Source organism: Leptopilina boulardi, unplaced genomic scaffold, assembly GCF_019393585.1.
Source record: "Leptopilina boulardi isolate dan_hultmark-lab unplaced genomic scaffold, ZJU_Lbou_2.1 LbouV2_116, whole genome shotgun sequence".
NCBI lineage: Eukaryota > Metazoa > Arthropoda > Insecta > Hymenoptera > Figitidae > Leptopilina > Leptopilina boulardi.
In genome coordinates, this window is record NW_026137659.1 from 232,408 (window position 1) to 256,184 (window position 23,777).

General features: G+C 21.1%; 1 protein-coding gene across 9 annotated transcripts in view; it reads left to right on the top strand.

Annotated features, from left to right (window-relative positions):
• Positions 1-23,777, top strand: part of LOC127282842 (phosphatidylinositol 4-phosphate 5-kinase type-1 alpha) — a 41,036-nt gene that overhangs the window by 8,915 nt on the left and 8,344 nt on the right. For 3 of the 9 annotated variants that reach the window (XM_051307419.1, XM_051307379.1, XM_051307410.1), the window contains exons 9-17: positions 225-357; positions 766-853; positions 3,926-3,988; positions 8,237-8,314; positions 9,244-9,297; positions 11,209-11,544; positions 16,474-16,690; positions 19,464-19,675; positions 23,484-23,587. In XM_051307419.1, coding sequence (XP_051163376.1) covers positions 225-357; positions 766-853; positions 3,926-3,988; positions 8,237-8,314; positions 9,244-9,297; positions 11,209-11,544; positions 16,474-16,690; positions 19,464-19,675; positions 23,484-23,587 — 1,285 coding nt within the window. The remainder of the gene's footprint in view (positions 1-224; positions 358-765; positions 854-3,925; positions 3,989-8,236; positions 8,315-9,243; positions 9,298-11,208; positions 11,545-16,473; positions 16,691-19,463; positions 19,676-23,483; positions 23,588-23,777) is intronic. The other 6 variants (XM_051307388.1, XM_051307394.1, XM_051307429.1 and 3 more) reach the window with 6 other exon arrangements.

Consider the following 23,777-nt stretch of genomic DNA (forward strand, 5'->3'; position numbering starts at 1 on the left):
TTGTTTATTTGTATTTTATTTTCTATTTTTTGTGGAAATTGTAATTTAATTAATTTTTGATTCATGGGAAATTATATAATTATTTACATATTCATTCCAATAGAAATAAATGAATTGGATTGGGAAATATTTTTTTAAAGAAAAAAATTAGAATTCTACTTGTTTAGGTATTTTTTTTATAATTATCATAGATAAATATTTGTCAATCTTTTAATTTTTCACAGTCCTGGTGGTATTCCTGCACGGAATGCGCGTGGAGAACGTCTTCTTCTCTTTGTGGGTATCATTGATATTCTTCAGAGTTACCGGCTCAAAAAGAAACTTGAACATACGTGGAAATCAATGATACACGATGGTGTAAGTAAATTAAAAATTGTTTTATATTTTCTTTTAATTTTAAATTATAATTTCAATCAGGTGGCATAAATTAATTTATTTTCAATAATAATTCTTTATAAATTAATTTAATCAGTTAAAAAGAAGGATATTTACATAAAAGTAATTTAAAATTACAAATAAATGAAATAGTAAAAAAAAAAAAATTACCAAAAAATTAAAAAAAAAAAGGTATTTAAAAAGTATGAAATTAATAAAAATAATTGAAAATAATTAAAAATAAATAAATAATAAAATGTATAAGTTGAAAATATTTTTTTTTTTATTATTATCTTTTTTGGGTAAATTTTAAAGGATTTTTTTTTAAATTTTATCAAGAAAAATTTAAATTTTAATAAATTTTGTAATTTTTTTTTTTTTTTATTTTAGGACACGGTTTCTGTACATAGACCAGGCTTTTATGCTAAGCGCTTCCAGGACTTTATGGCAGAAACAGTCTTCAAGAAAATTCCCTCACGTAAGTACAATCCGAATCAGCCATTAGTGGCACATCTAACTTCCATGTTAGTGCTCAGTAAAGCTCACTCTTAAAATACTCGAGGGTTTACAACTTTTTTTATATATATATATATATATCTAAATATATACAAGAATTAAACTTTTTTTTTCTTTTTTTATTACTTTTGGTTGGATCAACGATTACGACTATATAAATTGAAATTATTTTGCATCTCTTTATTGACAAAATCCCTTTTTTAAAAAAGAGATTTCATCTGTACTTAATTATTTTTTAGTTCTTTATTAATAGAATTAACTTTTTTTTTTTTATCGTAATCCAACCATATAAGTGTGAATTCATTCCATAGAAAATGGTATTTTATCCTCTTAGAAACTAGGTAAAAAAAAAGAGTTTTGGGGTGACAGGAATTTTTGTTTTTTCTAAAGAAATTTACAAAATGATGACGCTTAAAAAGTATAAAAAAAAAATTTAGATAATTATATGAAAATTGTGCCACACCCCTTTTTGCGAAATAACTATATTTTATTGTTGATTATTATGTCAGTTAACATAATTCTTTATTGGCTAATGTGCAGTAAGCTATAAGCTAGATATATATTTTTTAGAACAAATTGTATAAGTTTTAACCTCTACGATTTAAAAACAACGTGTATCAAATTATTGATGTACTTCAACGATTTATCCAATCGTTTTCCAATATCCTCAGGTGTTCGCGATAGAATTTATCGAGTGCTAAAAAAAAAATAATAATAATTTTCATTATTTTTCGAGATTCTAGATTATTAATATTAAAATAATGTGAAAATTCGCATTATTAGACTATTTGATGTTGAAAAAGGCTCAAATTACGTAAATGAATATCTAAAAAAAAAAAATTAAATTTGCCATAAATTTAAAAGGCTTTAATGATCGAATAGATAAATTTTTTGAGATTTTTAGTTGATCAAAAGACAAATGGTGATAAAGAAAAATAGATAATTTTGAATTTTTAGTTTTATCAAAGACTACCTATATAGTGATAAATAGAAAATTTTATCAAAGACTTTAAAAAAATTAATAATAAATAGAGAAAAAAAGATTAAATTAAAAACAAAAAAGAAGACAAATAAGTAGAAAATTATTTAGTTAATTGCAAGTTCAAATTATAAAGAAATAATTTTTTGTAATATAATTAACTGGCTAAAATTTTTATTGATGTATTTTTTTAACAAAATTATTAATTCTTGGTTTTTTTTTTCAATTTATCAACGACTAATGCTCATAATGACTAACACAAAACAAATTTTCGTTTATTTTTTGTATAAAGAATGTTTTTAATTAACAAAGTAAACGCTAATAAATTCTTACATGTTTCTTTTTTTTTTTTGTAATAAAAAAATTATTAACACAAATTTGGTGTCCACTGAAATAGCTGAGTATTTTGTGTCAATTTTTCAGTAATTATTTTATTATAATTATTTGCAAATAATTACTTTCATTCATTATAATTAAGTATTTAAGTAAAATAAAATAATAATTAAATAAATAGCAGTTTGGACACAATTTTTCGATTTTGGAAAATTAAAAATGAATCTAAATTAATTATTTTTATTGGAAAATTTTATATGTGAATAAAAAGAGTAAATTAATTGAATAACTTATTTCTTAAAATATTTATTAATATTTAATATCTATTAATTACTTTGGAAATTAATTTAGATTTATAAAAAAAATTGAATATTTCAATTGAATAAAATAATTATTTGAGATTTTGATTTTGTATGTCGTAAGATTGTTCCGAAAAACAAAATTATTATACTTAAGGTTGAATTGCTTTTTTAATTTATAAGATTTTAAAAAATATTGTAAAGCCACTGCCTTATCAGTTTCCTGCGATCTACGGTTATTTTGATGTTACAATATTGAAATTATATTTTCTTTGAAAAAAACGCAGGGAACTTAATCGTTTTTGTTTTTTTTTTTTTGTTTTTTTTTTGCGATTGTGCCTTAATCAGTAATACAGACAATGCCTCAAGCGTTTTACGCAGTGTGGAAATATCGATATTGCGAAGAGAATGAAGATAAAAGTAGAAATAGTAAATTTTTTTTTTTTTTTTTTTTTTTTTAATGAAAATATTCAGCTATTTATACAATGTGGGCACCCATGTACATATTTATATATTTTGCAATAAACATTTGCCCTGTTATATAACTTACATTTCATTTACTAGCCTCCCTATAACATGAATACTCTTTTAATCAATATATATATATATATAACATTTTTTTCATTTTATTTTACACAAAATTAATTGTTCTCCTAACGAAACATAATATCTGATAAAAGTTTAATTGGAAATATTTTAAGTATTTAATTTTGTTCTCATTTTTATCGAAAAAATATGAATTACATTTTTCTAAAATGAAAAATAATTTTTTATATTTTTCAAAAATATTTTCCGTAAATTAAATTTTATTGGAAACTATAATCAGTGAACAATTTAATATTAACAATATAATAATTTATATTAACAAAAAAAAAAAAAAAAAACAAAAAATGCTAGTCGTTGAAATATTTGCAATTAAAATTTGAGCTGGTTTTTTTATTTTATTAAAAATATTTTGATCTATTTTCTTTATTTGAAATTAAAAAAAAAATGAATTAGTTTTTTCTTATATAATCTTTCTATTTAAATTTTTTTCTAAATTATTATTAAAGACTGATTATAAATTTTTTTAAATTTTTTTAATAGGTTGTAATTTTTTCGCTTTTTGTACGAAAAGGAACAAAAAATTGAAAAATAAATTGTTTGTCAAAAATTTTTTCTCTTCTTAAGTTGACGTTATAAGAAATTAAATTTGTTTTTTCTTATTGGGAAAAACTGATTAAACAAAAATTTAGAGAATAGAAATAATTTTTTTTGCTTTTTTTTTTTTTTTTTTTTTGTTGATCGTCTCGTATAAGAAGTGATAATTTTAGACAATACAAGTTAGTTAAATGTGAATATTTTTGTGTCCGTGCACTACTTTTTGTGTCAACTCCTTGAACTGACCTGCTACCGAACGAAACTCGAAAATGAAAACTAAAAGTGGACCTGCCTGAGATAAAGGGGAATCATCGCAAATTCCGTAACCTCGTCACCAGCTACATAGGTAACTCTTGTCTGTCCATCTGTTTCGTCCCTTTTGTACAGTTGTCGATGTTGTTTTCATCTTCCTAAAAGACGCTTGCTTGCCTGTCTCCATTGTCAATATCCGCTTAAAAAAAAAAAAAATAATAAATAAATAAATAAATCATCGACGGTGAAACGAAATATTGCAGATTTTTTGTAGTTCGACTCCGTTAATTCATTATTTAATTATTTTAATTATTTCAATTTTTCTACAACAAAAAAAGAAAAACAATTATTAATATCTAACCCACACAAACAATTATTTGTATTGTATTGTCTTTTCGTTTATTTAATATAATTTATATAATTATATATATATATATAGGAATGTGTCATTCAATAAGAAATTTATCATTTTTTGGAGAATCTTCAATAATTTGAATGAAAATTTTTAGTATTATTTATTGATATAAAGTTTCGGAATATCAATTTTTTTTCAATAATACAATTGTTTATTTCAGGCTTCGAAGTGATACATTTTTTTTTTTTTTACTATTTTGATACTTTTTTTCAACAAGGACGAAACTGAAGTACGCAACGTTTACGATAAACAATTTTTAAAGAAATAATTTTTTAAAATGGAAAATTCTTTAATTTTTTGCCTAAAAAAATTTTTTTTTAATAATTATTGTCAATTAATGAAAACTACAAGAAATATCTTTTAGGTAAAAAAAAATTTTCCATTTTAAAAAATTATTTCTTTAAAAGTCGTTTATCATAAACGTTGCGTACTTCAGTTTTCATCGACAAGGCTACTTTTTTTACTACTAATTTTTTTGTCAATAGCCACTAAATGCTACTTTTTTCAAAAAATAATTTTAAAAATGACATCAGAATTCAAGAATTTTAAATTTTAGCGAACTTTTTGATTCCTAAAAACTCGCGAAGTTGATGATTTAGTATTGACCGCGTGAACGACCTTTTACTCAATAGAATTTTTAATTTGGCAAATTTTTTTTGATAGAATTTTTATTTTACAAAATTTCTCTTTATCCAACTGTTTTTTTTTTTTTAAATAATTCCAATTTAACCAAAATTCAGACAATAATAATTGAATTTTAGAGTATTTTGAATTGAAAAATGTTTTAAATAATTGAAATGACAAGATCTTGATTAAAGTTGTTGGAAATAATTATTTCAACGAAAAATGTGAATCAAAATTTTTAAGAATTAAATTTCAGGAGATTTTGAATTAAAATTTTTGAAAATTAGAATAATTGCTGAAAATTATTAACAAAGTTTCAAACAGTAATTGAATTTTAGAAAATTTTTAATTAAAAAATGTTTTATTTAATTGAATTTTTCGAATAATTGAATAATTGTTAAATTAGCAAAGAATTTTAGAAACAAATTTTAAAAATATTTGAATTTTAGATTAAGATTTATAGAAATAATTGAATTTTTGGAGATTTTTAATTAAAATTGTTTTGTTTTAAAATACTAAATATTTTATATAAGCTTCCGATTCCAAGTTCTAGGATTTAAAAATTCGAATTATTTAAAATTCTACTGAGAATTCTAATAAATTAAAAATAGATTAAATTAGAATTCTTTTCAAGATACAGTTGGGTAAAGAGAAATTTTGTAAAATAAAAATTCTGTCATTTAAAAATTCGGTACTTTGAAAATTCTGTTGAGTAAATATTTGTTCAAAAAAATTTTGTATTAAATATTTACACTTTAACGTCAAACTTAGAAAACTAATTTTACTTTATATTAAAGATGCCACTATTTTGATACTTTTTTTTTCAATTTTGGGGATCCTTTTTTTTTTTAAATAATACTTTTTCATACTTTTCTTAGTCTCTTACTACGCTTCGAAGCCTGTTATTTATAAGAAACAATTGTTCAAAAATTGTTGACAGTCAAAAAGTTGATTTTCTGTAATTTTCTAATTACATAAGCTCATACTAAAGAGTTGTTTTTAACAACAAATAAAACTATATACTTAATAAAATTGATTTTAACAAATTTTTAAAGATTCAATTGTACAATTTTAAAAAAAAAATTATGAGTTAAAATTTTGTTAAATAATATTATTTAATTTTTTGTTTAAAGTTAGTAAACAATTAACAACAAATAAAACTGTATAATTAATAAAATTGATGTTAACAAATTTTTAAAGATTCAATTGTACAATTTAAAAAAAAAATTATGAGTTAAAATTTTGTTAAATAGTAATTATTTAATGTTTTGTCTAAAGTTAATAAACAATATTAACAACAAATAAAATTATAATGAAAATTGATTTCAACAAATTTTGAAAAATTCAAATTGAACAATTTAAAAAAAAAAATTATTATGATTTAAAATTTGTTATTATAATAATTATTATTTAATTTTTTGTTTATAGTTAGTAAACAATTATAATTTTTACAAACAATAACTGATTTTTCTCTTTGAAAAATTCTCTATATTAGTTGTAAAATGTTTTTAAAAATTTTTTGTTTAAAAATTATTGTTCCGTAAAATATTTGTTTTTTTATATTTTATAAACCAAATATTATTAAAAAACAAAATAACAAATAGAATTGTAGTTACAAAAAAAAAAAAATAATAAAGCTATTGTTCATAATTATTGAAAAAAAATTACCCTTGTTTACTAACTTTAAACAAGAAATACAAAATGTTAAATAATTATTATTTGACAACAAATTTTGGTTAAAAATAATTTTTTTTTAAATTGTACAACTGCAACTTTCAAAATTTAGATAAAATTAATTTTAATTTTGGTTATTTTGATGATTTTAGTTTTATTTGATGATAAAATCAATTTTTAGTTTGAGATAATGTCAAGATGTTGAAAATTGATAAATTTCTCGTGGAATAATATGAATTATATATATTTATATAAACTTGTGATTATATTTTTTTTGTATTCATAATTTTGTTATGTATTGTAAATTGTTTGTTAATAATTTTAATACTTTTTAATATTTTTAAATTTAACAACTGTTTGTCAAAAAAAAAAAAAAAAATTTCTCAATAATTAGAAAAATTTGTGCTGTTTGGTCTTTTTGAAAAGCTCTGCTTTTTGCCAATTGCAGCTTTTATTTTCATTTAGCTTTTATAGTTACGCATATTATAGGGACATTTTTAGTTGAATGACTTTTAAGTTTTGAATCCTTTTGTGACAATAAAATCTGATAAAAAATGGAAAATTCGTTCTTCTACCCTTATTAAATTGTAAATAGTGATAAAGATATTAAGGATAAAAGTAAATTTTTTTTTTGCGAATTATTATTATTATTATTATTATTTTTTTTTTTTGATAAATATTGAATATGTAAATATTGTATAGATGTTAGTTTAGCAGGTTTTATATATTCAGTTGAGAAAATTTTCTAAGGTGGTGACATTCTTTGTCGAAATTTATTTCAAATTTTTTTTTTTTAATTTTGTCTTGTAAAGATTGTCATTGGTGAACTGCCTTAAAATATTTTTATTTCAAATTGTTATAGTACTGTAAAATTTTATCTGTATTTATAGTTGAATATAAATTTTATTTTTTTGTCTTTTTTTTAATAAATAAATGTGAAATATACGCATGATTGTGTACGAATGTATTGTTAATTATAAATAAGATAAAACATTGTGTGTATATTATTATCATCAAAAATTATTTGGCGTGAATTTTTCTTTGAAAATTAAATAGAAAAAGTTAGTAAAATTTTAATTATTAGTAATTTGAATATTAGAATGGATTTATTGATGATAATAATTTTTGTAATTTTATTTTTATTTATTTTTTAATCAATCAATTTTTATTACACTAAATAAGTTTTTAAAATTATTTTTTTTTTGTGTATTTAATTTATTTCAATTGTTTAAGTTCTGTAAATATTATCAATTTACAATATTTAATACGATTAGGAATCATGAATTTTTTCTTGTTTGAGGTGTTTACAATTTTTTTTATATACTATGCATTTCATAATATAGCATTATTAATTTTTACATTTGCAATAAATATAGGTATTGTCATCAATGGTAAATAATTTTTTTAAAATATATTTATAATTAATGATTTAAATATTTTTTTCAGTGTTTCAGATACGTTTGAATTATATACATATATATAAATATAATCTTAAACTTATATGTTGATTAAGAAATATAATAAAAATTAAAAAAATTAATTTGCAGAACACGTTATTTATGAAACTGCAAAAGAAATTTTAAAAAATAATGTACAAAATGTAAAACACTGATTAATTTTTTGTTACAGCTTTGAAACATTCTCCGTCAAAAAGGAAAAGCATTTCAAGACCTCTGAGGCCATTGGAAGTCGATTTTGATTCGACGGGTAAGTGAAATTCTTATCAATTAAAAACTAAATATTTTTTTTTTTATTTTTTTGATATTAAAATTAAAATCGTATTTCTATTTTAGAAATCGTATAAACTTTCGTAAATTCAAATTTCAATGAATTAAAAATTATTATCTAAATTATATGAGACTGTAAGAAATTAAAAATTTTAGAAACAGCAAAATTTAAAATTTAAATTATATTGAAATTGAAATATTATAATTTAAATTTTTAATTTAATTTTTAATTTTTTAATACATTCTCATGAGATGTTATTTTAATTGTACATATTATACTCTCAATTTCAAAATATTTGATCACTTTATTTTAAAAATTAAATTTATTTATCATTTACGATGAAGATAAAGAAACTGAAAAATGCTGCAATGAAAAAATATCAAATAATGCAATTCCATTGTCAAACACCTTCATCGTTCTTCCCGATATCAATGATCATGTAAATACTGTCTGTGTGAATTTTCCTGTGACGTCCTCGCCACCATAAAATCCACTTATTTAAAATCCTTCAAAAAAAAAAAATATTTATATATTTAATTATTTTATCAATTTCTTAAAAAGAAATTTAATTTTCGTTGTCATTGTATTGCACCGGAAAAAATTGTTAATCATTTCATTTTTGTCAGTTAATTGAAAAATGTTAACGACTCTTTAATTTTATCAATATTATTAATTTTAAAAAAGGAAATGTTTTTTTTTATATTTTGAAAAGATTCACATTAAAATCTCTTTACGATAATTATCTTTTGAGATATATTGTCGAATTTCAAAATTAATTTGAAAAATTCGAAATACATAATATTTAATTTAATTAATTTTTTTTTTATTTGCTTGTTGTGTGGAATTAAAAATTTAAAAAATAAAAACAAAATTTGGCGGTAATGGTTTGATATTACATGGTGGTTTAGTGGTGGCGGCAACTGGAAGTTCAACTATGCATGCTACATCACCCACAAAGCCTGGTGAGTTTCCTGCTAAAAAAAAAATTCATTTACATTTACTTCATTTAAAATAACCTAAATTCATATTCATTCATTTTTTTTTCATAATAATTAATGCGGATGCTGCACGAAAATCTTTTCTAATTTCTCTATATTCTAATACTATTAACAATAATAACAAATAAATTTTTTTTTGCACTTTGATTTTTCAAAATTTGTAATTTTTGTTTCACTAATATTTAAACTTTAATGAAAAAAAAAATTATTTTCCTTTACATGATTTATATTTCAAAAAGTTAAAAAAAAAATAATTATATTTAAATTATAATTTTATTACTAAAATAATTTAATTTTTTCATTTGAATATTCCGATTTTTTAAATACAATTACAGTACATAATCAATGAGTTTTGTTAAATACAATAACAATATTTATTTTTTTTAGGAATATTTTATTTAGTAAAACATCATTTCATTGCTTTTTTTAAATAAAATATTTTAATTGAGAAATTAAAAATCTTCACTTATTATTGAACGAGATAAATAAATTTTTTATAAAAATTACTATTAACATAAAAAAAGGAAATTAATTCGTTGGAACAAAAATAATAGAAAACCGAAATATTATAGGCTCCAAAACTTTGATTTTAAAATGAGATAAATTTTTCATTCAATTTTTCCTCAAATTTTAATTTTTTTTTTTCAATTTTCCATGCGATTCTCTTTTTATTTTATGAGAATTTCTAAAATTCTCGAGTTTTTTAAATTCTTTATCAATTTTTCCTTCAAATTCTAAATTTGTTTAATTTCAGTATGAAAAATTTTCGATTTTTTTTTGAACTTTTCTTTTCTTCAGAAATTTTGTATTTTTTTTTTATATATTTTTTCTCTGAGATCTCTTGTCTCTTCATTTTCTAAATACCTATCTGTTTTTTTTTGTTTTTTTATTTTTTATTCATTTTCAAAATATTTTCCTTCAAATTCTCCTTTTGTAATTTAAAAAATTTTCTGTTTTTTTTTTAAATTTCATATCGATTTTTTTTTTATTTTCTCTTAAACTTTTTTTTTATCCCTTTTCATTTTTCAGAATTCAAAATTCTGGATTTTTTTTTTTGAAAAAAATTTTTCTTTTCTTCTCTAAAAACAAAAAAAAAAATTATAAATAAAATTAATTTTATCAAATTTTGAAAGATTCAGTTATATGTATGATTTTCAATATAAATTATTTTGAACTTTAATAATTTGTTGTTAAATAATTATTGTTATTTCATTTTTTATGTTCTTTTTTATTTAAAGTTGGTGCGCGAACAATTGTAATTTTTATCAACAATAGTTCATTTTATTTATTTATTTTTTGAAAGATTTTTAACAATATTCTGTTCGTTGAATTTTATAAACAATATTTTGTTCAAAAGCTAATACTATAAGCAAAGAAAATTTTTTTATATTTTTTAAACAAACCATTATTTAACAAAAGTACAAAATTATAAAATTTAGAGAATCTTTCAAAGAAAAAATTGAGTAATTATTTATAAAAATTGGATAAAAATTAGAATATTGTTCACTAACTTCTAAAAAAAAAAAAAAAACACAAAATGTTTATTACCTAATTATTATTTGAAAAAAAATTTTAACATAAAAATAATTTTTTTCGAAAATTGAACAACTGGATTTTTTCGAATTTGGGTGAAATAAATTTTAAATTTATTTTTAGTTCTCTGTTAAAAACAATAATAATAATAATAATAATAATAATAATAATAATAATAATAGAAATAAAAATAATAATTATTATTCTTGTTCCAACGAATTAAAATCCATATTATATAAAAATTCACTAATCGCATTCTCATGGCTTTTGTTTCTCTCTTTTTTTTCTCTCTGTCTCACGTGTGTCCTCTCGTCAATCATATTGTCAAAAAAAAAAAAAAAGTAACAAGTCCCACGGAGCCGGTGGTTACTTGTGGTGGTGGGCCTGCAATAACAAACAACTCAGTCCCAATTGCCACCTCGACACCCGTGAATGTCTCCTCGGGTCCAATAAGTCCTCCACCATTGACGTCAGTCATCGAATCATCGTCAACAATAAAGGCCAGTTATCCGGCGGTTCTTAAGGGTAGAACAGCCGCAAGTCCCCCAAATCCTAACATCGTGCCCTCCGGTAAAGTACCACCTCCAGTGCCTCCTCGTGGAAGTGGTCGTCCAAGAACCGATGATCAACGCACTACAAATGCTGCATCGTCATCATCAACAACAATATCCGGCCGAGGTGAAGCAAATTCCGTCTTGTTGCATGCAACAACAATAAAATCTCTCAATTCATTCGTCTCCAATAATCAGGGACCTTTGCATGAAATCCAAAAATTCCAAAAAAATTCCCCGCCAACAATATCAAAAGCCCAATGGGCCGAATTTAATGATTCTCGTTTTTCATTTTACGATAATGTTCACTTGTCGCAGTTCCAAATGAATATGTCTGCACAAAAGAATATTGTCCAAAAATCAAATCCTTATATTGATAATGATGAATTTGTCAGTGTTGAAAAAATTGATAATTTTTATTATTTACGCAGTAGTCCATGTCCATTTAGACCGGCGAGACGACATCATCATAAAAACGAGAGTGATTCATCGATTAATCATTTTCATAGAGAAGTGAAAAAATGTCTCAATGACGAGGAACTATCACAACCGAGTAAATTTCAAAAATTCACCAATTTCATCAATCCTGGCCAAAATTCCGATCTTAGGAATATCAAATTGTCGCGAAAGGACAAAAAACTCTCCGAGACTTATTATGAGAAAATTCGTCGAAAAGAAAATGAGAAGAAAAAAGAAGAGAGCGAAGGAGCAATGAATCTTGAAATTAGAGAAATAATTCCAAAATTTCGAGAAAAAGATTTAAAATTTGGAAGAAAAAAATTTGAATTTAAAAGACAAAAATTGAAAATTAAAGAAAAAAATGTCGACTATGGAAATAAGAAAATTGAAAATAAAATTAATTTCGAAAATTCTGACAAAATTGAAGATAATTCTTATTTAAAACAAAATGAAACAATGCAAAAAAATTGGAGTGTATCATTAAGACGACAAAGTTTATTGAAACATAAAATAATTGAAAAACGTATGAGTAGAAAGAAAAAAAAATTAGCTCCCATTCCAACGAATGAAAAAAAATTGTCACGTGTCGAATTAAATGAATGTAAAGACAATATTCAAGGAACTGCTACAAGTGAACGGGAAAAAATTGAAATACAATTTGGCAATCGTTTAGGGCGTCATCGACCAGTTTTTCAAATTTGTGACAATAATGCATTAAAATTTCGTGACAATGGTGAAAATGAGAATTATTCGCGTCAACGTGAAAATTTAATGGATTTAAAAAAATCCGATACAATAATTAATCGACAAAGAAAAAATATTGATATTGATAGCATGCGACTGCCGAATTTTTCTTTTCTGCATGGTCATTCCAATACTCGTATTTATAAATTTTAATATATTATTTATTAAATTGATGAAAAAAAATTTTGAATTTTCGATTTTAAAGAAAATTTATAATCGAGTATATAATTTTCAGGCCTTGGATTATACGACTTTTTCCGACTTTTTTTTTTTACAAAATTTTTAAACAAAATACATTTTTTTAGTATACAATGCAGATCTTCTTCAAATCATCTTTATTTCAATTATTTAACAAATTTTTAAGAAAAATTCTTAACTAAATTAATTATTTTTAATAATTTTAATAAAATTCTTCACAAATTCAATGATCTTAAACTATTTTTCAATTAAAATTTTTAGCAAATAAAATTATTAAAAAATTTTAATTCAAAATCACTTGAAATTTAATTATTTGCAAAAATTTCAATTATTTTTAATGATTTATATAATATTCTTCGAAAATTCAATTATCTGAAAGTAATTTTCAATTAAAAACTTTTGGAATACAATTTTTTTTATGTGATTTCTAATAAATTCTTCTTCAACAGAAATTACTAGAAATTTCTATTATTATAATTATTGTCTGAAATTTAACACAATTTCTTTTTGAAATTCAATTATTTTCAAAAATTTCAATTTAAAATCTTCTAAAATTTAATTATTTCTAAAATTTTTCATTTAAAATTTTTTCATATTTAATAATTTCAATTATAAATCTCCTAAAATTTAATTATTTTTAAATGATTTTTATAATATTCTTCGAAAATTCATCTATCTAAAACTTTTTTTCGCTTAAAAAGTTTTCAAATTATTGTATTTTTGTCTGCAAATTTCTAATAAATTTTTAAGTGAAATCGTCAAAAATTAAAAATTTTAAAATCACTTTAACTTCAATTAATTTCAAAAATCAAAATTGTACATCTTTGAAAATTCATTTACTTTTAAAAAATATGATCTAAAATTATTTGATAAATTATTTTTAGTTTTTTAAAATTTAATTATTATCTGAAAATTAACAAAATCTTTTGAAATTCAATTATTTCTAAAAATTTCAACTTTAACTCTTCAAAAATTTTTTTTTAAAGAAATTTGTCCTATACTTAAATAAAATTTTGAAAATTTGTCTTACAATTAGTTCGATTCTAAAATATTAGAAATAAATGTTCTTGATAATATTTTTATAGAATTATTATCGTTACAGAATTAATAAAATGAATTTAATATCTAATAACATCAGTTATTTAAAGTAAAATATTTTATTAATCAATTAAATTTTGTTAAAATTAAAAAATCGACTTTTTCGACTTTTTTTGGGAAATATAAATCGACTAAAGCGACTTTTTTTGTGCCTTAAAGTCAATCCGAGGCCTGAATTTTCTTTAAGGGTAGATTTTATTATACAATATAAGGATTGAGATGTTTCATCATTTTTTTTTTTTTTTTGAAATTTTTTTAACCTGAAAAAAGAAAAAGAAAATTTCTAATTCGATAAATTTTATTATCTCGAACCAATAAAGTCAGAATGTGTCACAAGTGTCCAAATAATAAGTCGATGACTGAAATAAAAATACATAGGTATAAAATATTATTAATTATTAATATTAATCTAGAAAAAGATTTTCATAAAAAAAAGAATCAAATTTATCTAACAACTAATTCTAGATAATTATAAATAATAATCATTTTGATATAAACTTTTTAAAAACATGAAATATTAAAAGGATAGAGACAGAGGATTTCACATAAAAAATATTAACTTTTTAATCACTAGGTTTAAATTTGTGATCAGTAATGATATTAATTAATCATATAATATTATTATTAATTAATAATAATAATAATAATAATAATAATAATAATAATAATAATAATAATAGTAAATTTAGTAATTGTAAATCAATCTGAGTTAATTCTGTATAAAATATTGTAATTTATGATTTTATTTAATTATTTTTTTTAAGTAGAAAATTAAAATCGTTTTTTTCTATAAATATTTTGGTGCAAATTTTGATTTTTTTTTCAATAATTTTTCCAGCACAATAATACATGAATTTTTAAAAAATCATTTTCATTTCAAAAAGAAATTTTGCAAAAGTTAATGTTTTTTTTTTTTAAATAATTTGTGTGTATTATTTTTTATAAAAAAAATTTTTGATTTTTTAAACAGAATTAACTGAGATTATTAATAAGACTATTTAACGACCAAGTGAGAATTGCAAACAAATAATAATAATAAATTATAATTAATGAATGAATTAAATTATCCGTTGATAATTTTTTAATATATATTATATTTTAAATAAATATTTATATAAATAAATTATAAAATATTTTAAAAATTGAAAAATTGTGACATGTCTTAAATATTAAAAGATAAAAAGAAAATAAAAGTAAGAAATTGAAAAAATATCTCACAAAATCATTTAATTTGAAAATTTATTCAGTTTTTAACACAGAAAAAAAAATTGCATTTTCTCGAAACTCCCATTTTTTTTTTTTTTTTTGCATGTAGATCTATGTTTCGTGAATTTTCAGTTTTAAATAATTTGTAATTAAAATTTGTGAATGAATACAAAACAAATAAAAATAATAAACAAATATTTTAGAATTTATTAGTCAACTTATAATAATGTTCAATTTGAAATTATTCTATAATATATAGGTAAATTTACACTCGGAAAAAAATTCTTTTGAATTAAAATAATGGTTTCTCTGCATTTTTGAATTGCTGCAAACGAAAAATTCATGTCATTTAAAAAACTTATAAGTTTGTTTTTTTTAGATAATTAATATTTTAAAAATATGATGTTATTAATTTTTTTTATAACTGACTTTGAAGAAAAAAAAAAATTTGATAAATAATTATTATATTGTTAAAATAAAAATATTAATTATTATAAAAAACATATTTTTATAAATTGAAAAATTGATTAATGCAAAAAGTGAGTTTTTTTTTCTTGAAATACAAAATTGTAGTGAAAAAAAACTTTTTCTTCTAATTCAAAGAACACATTTCTAGAAATTGAAAAATATTTCTTTGTTTTTGAAGATTTCATTAAATGAAAAAACATTTTTTTTTTTTTTTTTTTTTTTTTTTTTTTTTTTTTTTTTTTTTTTTTGATACATGGGAAATTTTTTTTGATTCACAAAAATTTATATTATCTGAGTGTAATTTCCTAAGTAGTTAGCTTATTATGTCCCTTTTATAGAATAGAATAAAAATTCAATAAATTAATTATTTCTCTAGATTGAATTTGTTTTGTAATTGCACTTCATTTGTTTCTCCAATTTATTGCACTATTCGTTCACACCTAAAATTCCTGTATGAATATTTGTTTAATCATATTAAAAATATTTTAAATATTCAGGGACAATATGCATTTAAAAAATTCTATTCTCTGAATATTTAAAAAAAAAAGAACAATCTAAATCGTTGATGTTAAATTTTTCTATTTTATTAATTACTATATTAATTTTAGATATTTTGTTGTGAATTTCCTGTTTGTAATTTTGTGTAAAATCTAAAAAGTGACAATATTTCTTTTTTTTTTTTTTTAATTGAAAACTGCAAATAATCATTGAATTTTTGATTTCAAAAAAATAAAAAAATAAAAAAAAAGGTAAAAAGTTTTACGATTTAAATCCTGTGCTTCTAGGATTGACCTGTTTCTTTTAGTTTTAATTGTTGTCTTTGTTGTTGTTTTTTTTTTTAAATCCATTGTTCTTAGGGCTAATTGTAGCACGCTTTTTGTAGGTGGCACCCTTCCTTCCGCCTGTTCCACCCCGCCCCCGCCTTTTGACGACGCAGTACATTCGAACGATCAAACCTTGGCTTCCGGTGGTCATCATCATGTTCAAGAAAGCACTCCAGGTGCCTCCATTCTCACAAGCAATCTCAGCAGTTCTCATTCCAAACAAAATAAAGTCGTCCATCATGTTACTCTTAGCAAAACATACCATGACACAGTTAGGTGAGTAAATTTACATTTTTTCGTATTTTTTTTTTCGTCATTTTTTTTTTTTTTTTTTTTTTTTAATAACCCATATCGGACTATTCGATTAGTCGAACACTAGTTTACAATTTTAGTTTGATCAAGAGTCAACAAAAACCCTTTAAAATTTGGTAAGTAGTAATAACAAATAAATCTTGAAAATTTGGAACAAAAAAAAGGTGGTCTTTTTTTGAGAAAAAAAATTTTTTTTTTTTGTTTTTCCGAAAAATTGAATTTTTTTCCCTACTTTATCAATATTTTTCATTCAACGTAAATTTTTTTAAAAGAGTTTTTAATTTTTTTGAATTTCAAATTGTGTGCAAAATTCACACGGCATCGATTGAGAATTTTAAAAAATTGTTTTTAAAAATATTACTCTACACAATATTAAAAAATAAACAAAAATAAATAGGTGAAAGATTTGAAAAAAAAAAAATCTCCAGTAGTTTCCTTTCAAAAAAAATTCTAAAAAAAAAATGTCTGGAAAACTGTCTTTAAAACAATTGGACGCCCTTAATTATTCCATTTACATTTTTAAGTATGTTTAGAATAATAGAATTCTAGTGTTCTACCAGTAGAACTGATATCCGATATGGGTTAATTCAAAAAATTTATTTTTAAAACATGTTTTTATTTTTAAATAATTTTAATTTGTATTTTTTATATATAGTGAAGTGATCAAATGGGAAAAAATGGTTTTTTCTTGTAATTCTTTTATTTCTCTTAAATATCAAAATAAAATTTTTTCATCAATATCAGTTTCAAAAGCTTTTTTAATGCTCTTTCGATTAGTAATATGCATTTTTGAAAAAAAAAAATTTTGACCAAAAAAAATGTAACTCAAAAATAAATTTGACTTTTTCGGAGTGAAAGGTACGATATATATATATATATATATAGTTGAAAAAATGGGATAGGAATGTTTAAATATTGAAAAATAGTAAAAAATGATTAAAAATATCCAAAAATTGTCAAAAAAGCCAAAAATATTAATTATCAATATTTAAACATATTAATGTTTAATAACATTCAACTATATATTTTTGTAGGAAAAAACTTCAGTTTTCGATGAAACAAAAAGAAAAAAAAATATCACACCTTTCACCGCGAAAAAGTGAAATTTATTTTTGTACCCTGATCACTTCACCTGGGATCCCCCATATATAAATTAAAAAATTTTTATAACGATTTTGTCCCAAAAATTTATCTTTAATTTTTTTAAATTTCAAAAATTGTCGATTTTTTTTTCTTTAACATTGTATTTCCTTGAATTTCACATTTTTTCTAGAATTTTTGTGTTTTTTTTTTTATTTCCATTTTTCCTACAAATTCTCTTTCTGTTTTAAATTTATAAAATTCTAGTTTTTTTTTCAATTTCTTCGAATTTTTATTTTCTTAAATTTTTTATTTACCTACTTTCACTACCGATTTTAAAATTCTCTAGTTTTCTTTCTTTCTAGATTTTTTCCTCAAACGTTTTCTTTTTTTTTCTAAATATCATTCAAATACTTCTTTTATTGTTTTAGAAAAACTTATTATAAAAATTTATTTATGTTTATAAACGGAAAAAAATTCTCGATTATTCCTTCATACTTTTTTTTTTTTTTTTTGACTTCCTAAAATTTCAATTTCTTTTTTTCTGCAATTCTCTATTTTCATAAAAGTTTTTATTTTCTTCCTATTTTCAAAAATTTTCGTTTTTCAAAACGAATTTTCCCTAAAATTCTCATTTTCTGAATTCCTAAAATTTATTCATTTACTTATACAAACTGAAAGAAAGTCTTAATTATTCCCAAAAATGTTTCTTTTTTTTTTTGCAAATTCTTAAATTCTCTAAAATTTTGTTTTAATATCTTTGACTTCTTGCTTTTTAAAATTTTTTGATTATCATGTTTTTGGTTGTTTCTCGATTTTTTTAGTCTTTAACAGAATTTATTTTGAATTTTTAGGTACCGAACTTTTATTTTGGCATAATTTCCACTTACCTAAATTTTTATTTACAATAATTTTATTTTAACCGAATTTTAATTTAGCATAATTCTCATTCAACAAAATTTTAAGTAATACGAATTTTTAAATATAAAAATTTCTAATTCACCAAATTTTCATTTGTTCAAATTTTAATTTACACAAATTCCTATTTTTGATACATATAATTTTTAAAACGACGAATCTTCATATGTCCGAAATTGCAAATGGTTGAATATACAATCAACAGAAATATTTCGGCGTGATTTTTAAAATTGACCAATCAAAAATTAGCAAAAGAAAATCGTGAATGATAAATTTTAAAATCATAATCTTTCAGTCGATTATTTTTGTTTAGCCATTTTGGAATTTCAAATAAATGAAAATTGGACATTTTTAGAATTCTATCAAATAACAATTCTTACAAATAAGAAATTTGGAAAAATTAAGATTCGATGAATTGGAAATTATAGCATTTAAAAATTGGAAGCACTTTAAATTCAATTAAATGAGAATAAAATAAAAAGTTGTGTAATAAGAAATTCTGTAAAATAAAAATTCTACCATACAAAAATTTGGTAAAAATTCTGTAAAGTAAAAAATTCGCTTTAAAATGAATTTTTTTAAATGCTAATTCGAAAAATGAAAATTTGTCAAAAAAAAAAAATAATTATATGTAATAGAATAAATTCTTTAAAATAAAAGTTGTAACTAATGATTTTATGGAATAATCATGCGTCCCATTAAATTATTAAATAATAATAATAATGATATAATTTTGTAGTATATCAGACGTTCATCTAGAAAATAGCGGTAGTGGAAGCGGAAGTGGAGGCAGGGAAACAAAATCATCTTTAAGCGTTGAAAGCGGAGGAAGTAGTCGTGGTGGTGGCGGTCTAACTTGGACGCCTCCTGCCGGAAGTGCTGAAGGATCAACGCCTACCTGGACGGAAGGCACGCCGTCTTTTACCGAAAGCTCCAGTAGTGGAGATATAGGTAAGTGTTTTTTTGCGCTTCACATCTACTACAATTCTTGAATTTTGTAGTAGATTCTATTTTTTAAAGAAAAATTGTAGCTATGGATTTTTTTTTTCTCTTCTGTTCCTGAAAAAGAAAAACAGAAAAAAATCTTCTTCAAATAAAAAAGAAAGTAAAACATATCGTTAAAAAATAAAAATAAAAAAAACCCTTAAAAAGAAAAAGAAAAAACCATTTTTTTTTCGATAGAATGGAAAAAAAAGTCTTTGAAAAAGTAAAACTTTCCTAAGAAGGAAAAAAAAACTTATCCTTCAAAGAGGAGAAAAGTAACTTTTGCCTTGATAGAAAAAAATAAAATGTTAAACCAATTTTTAAGTAACAGATTTTGTTCCCTTCTTTATCACACAAAGAATTATTGTATATAACGTATAAAAGTTTTTAAATTATTAAATTTATGTTCTTCTTAATTCTTGGGGGAAAAAAATAATTAAAATTCAAAAACATCTGATTTTGTTATTAACAATTGAAAATAATTCTGCCTGAAACTTCACGTCTTTCTCTTCAAAGAATGTGCACTTAAGTATTCATAAAATATTTAATTGGTGCTAATACCTTCTCTTTGAGTCTAAAAAGCTTTTAGATTTTTACTTTTTATTTTAATTCTTTATAGTAATTATTACTAGATAGTAATTTAATAGTGCAATTAAATTTATATAATTAGGTTTTATAATAATTAAAGCAATTATTTTACGTTAAAGAGAAAAAAGATAAGGTAACGAATATTTAAAAAAATATATATATATTTATAAATATCTAATATTCTTGAAAGAAAAAGAATACAAATAGAATAAAATATTTTATTTACTTAATATTAATATAAATTTTATCTAGTTAAATTTTTATATTTTGAAATTATTTTTTCTACATTGAAAATATACGTTCGATCATATTGAAAAAATATTTGTATATTTCCTAGTAAAAAAAAAAACAAGAGATTTTAATTTAATTTTGTATATAGTTGAAATGAACTACATATTAATATGGGACCAAAGATTGCTTTTAATCTTATATGAAATCTTCCAACATTTTTAATTTTAATAGTTAAGACAAGAGATTTTTAATTAAAAAACTTTTTTTTTTAATTATCTTTTTTATTATATTATTAAATTTAAAGTTATTAAATATTTTATTTAAATTTTTAATGATATTTAAAGTAAAATATTTTAATTCGAATATAAATGAGAATAGTCCACACTAACATTATTGTTGATTAAAAAAATATAATATAGAAAAAAATTTGCAATAAAGAAAAAATCAATTTGAAAATTATGAAAAACTCGCACGTTTTAATTTTTGTAATTTAATTTTTATTTTTACTCAAAATTATAATTTTACTTTTTATAATTAATTGCGAATTAACATAATTATTTTTCTTTGAATGTGCTTTTTTTCTAAATTATCTTTAAATGTTTATAATAATCAATAATAATTATTCTTTAATGAAATTAACGTTTAAATTCGAATGTAATTTAAAAATTTTTGAAAAATTTTCAATTTTTATTTGAAAATTTTTAAATTAATTAGCAAAAAGGTTTACTAATTTTCTTGATCTGTACATTTAAAAATCATATCTCCAAAAAAATCAGTTTAAAATATTAAAGAAATGTTAGCAATAGTACAGTAACAACGTAATTTGTAATTATAGTTAAAAAAAAAAAAAAAAACAAGAAAAACTACGTTAAATTTGAAAAGACTTTATTAGAGATTCGTTTGTGAATCAAAAACGATCATTTTGATCTATCATTTTTACAGGGATCTTGATATATTTGAAATTATTGTCCAAATTTTAAGTGTAATTCCGTCTCAATGAGACCAGTGCCTCAATAATCTCGTTATCTAGATTATGTATTAAAATTTAGATTGTTATTCAAGGTTGTCATTTGTGAGTGCGTTGCGAATCGATGATATTTAATTGCAAATTGGAAGTATCTGCTTGATTTTATTTTAAATAATTCGCTTCAGTTTAATATTTTCCTAAAAAAGTCTTTTTAAAAAAAAAAAATAAATAAATATTTAAAAAAAAAGTAAACAAAATTTAATGAAAAGTCGTGAAATTTCATAGAAAAAAATTTAGAGAATTTTAATTTAGAAAAAATATAAAATATATATAGAGAATATAATAATCTGTTTCGGAAGAAATAAAAGAATTTAAAGAGTTAAAGGGAATATTTAGAAAAAAAAAAAATATTTTTAAAGTTATTAAAAAAATTAATGAGAAAAAAAGAGATTAAAGAAATAAAAAATATTTGCGGAGGCGAAATCTCTATATAGTTAGAAATAAAATAAATGTTTGTCGGCAGATTCTTCCAAAAATTTAATGTGAGATTACATAAATGTATTATAGAAATTAACTAGAATTAGTCTAGTCTAGTCTAGTCCTGTTTAGCAAATTAAGAAAGTTATGTCAAGCTGCCCTACGTTTTGAAAATGACAATAAAGCAGAAGTATATATATAAATGAATATAAATATGAAAATCTTTAGTCTCAGTCTTCGCTCAATCAATCCTTGTGTTTCACACTCTTATTTTTTAAGCTTTGACAATCATTTTTAGGAGCGACGTGGAGATAAGTTTCGATTTTCTTCTTTTTTATTAGTCACTATTGTATTTTCTCTCTGTCTCTATTTCTCACATTATTATTGCTTCATGCTATTGTTTTTCACGTAGGCATGATTCCATTCGTTTTTTTTTTTTTTTTTTTTTTTTAATATCATCGATCCGCGTCCTTTTCGCCCCCCCATTTCAAGCTTCGAAATCACGAGCTTCATTAATAATAATTGAAACATTCGTAGAAACATTGAATTATTTATTTTCAATGTTTTTCCCTCTTCATCACTAATGTATTTCATAGCTTTTTATTTTTTATCTTCCAAAATTCTCCCAAGGTCTCTGAATTATTTTTATTTTTCTGTTAAAATATCTTCGTTTTCTTCCAAAAAATAAAATAATAATAATAATAAGTTTTAACAATATTGTTCTATTTTATTTTGCAAATATTTTTGTGACACATGAATAAGCTTTAAAAATTAATTTGTTAGAATTTGAATTTTTATTATCCTAAATTTATTTTTAGCAAAATTTCCATTTCTTCGAATTATTTTCGAATTGTTTATTTAAATGTAATTTTTTTTATTTTACAAACTTTTTATATCATCGAATTTGAATTTACTATTTTCTCTAATTTTCATTAATTTTTATTTTACAGAAAGGATATTAGAAAAATTTTTTTTTTAATATTTGTCAAATGAAAATTCTAACAAATTAATTTTAGAGCTTATTAATGCTTCTCAATTTTTGTAAAAATTTTGCATAAACAAATTTTTTAATAATTTTACATTTTGTTCGATAATTAGAAATAGAATTAATTTAAATTGCGAGAAAAATATTTTACAACAAATAATTATTATTCAAGTGGTATATTTATTTGAAATTATATTTTATTAGAAATACAATTTATTTGATTGAAATAAATTATTTGCTTCAAATAAAAATTATTTTCTTTAAATAAATATTTATTTTGATAATAGTCGATTATTTAAATTAAAATATAATTTTTTTTTTTTTCAAAATAAAAATTCAATTTTGCTTGAATTCATAATTATTTCAAGCCAATTCATATTTTTAGAAGTCAATCCGCTAGAATTTCGTGGACTGATAAATTTTTGTACATTTTATCATCAAAAAATTATTATTTCACTTTTTTCTTTTTTTTTTTTGTGTATTTATATCAAAGCATTTTTCATGATCATTATTGACGATAATTTTAGGTTGCCCGACAACACCGATTAGAAGCAGTCAAAGAAGTGGAGATAAAAGTGGAAGAATTACCGCAACCATGGAAGAGGCCCTTGCCAGTCTCACTACTGAAATGGTAAGTTAAATTTTCTTTTTTTTTTTTTTTACATAATTCTTTATTTTCTAATATATTAAAAAAAAGCCACAAATTTAATATTCACATTCTCGATAATTATTTTTACAATTTCTAACTAAATCAATTTATTATAACTAGTCGATTTTATATCGAGCCTGGGAATTTTTTTTTTTTTTTTTTTTTTTTCATG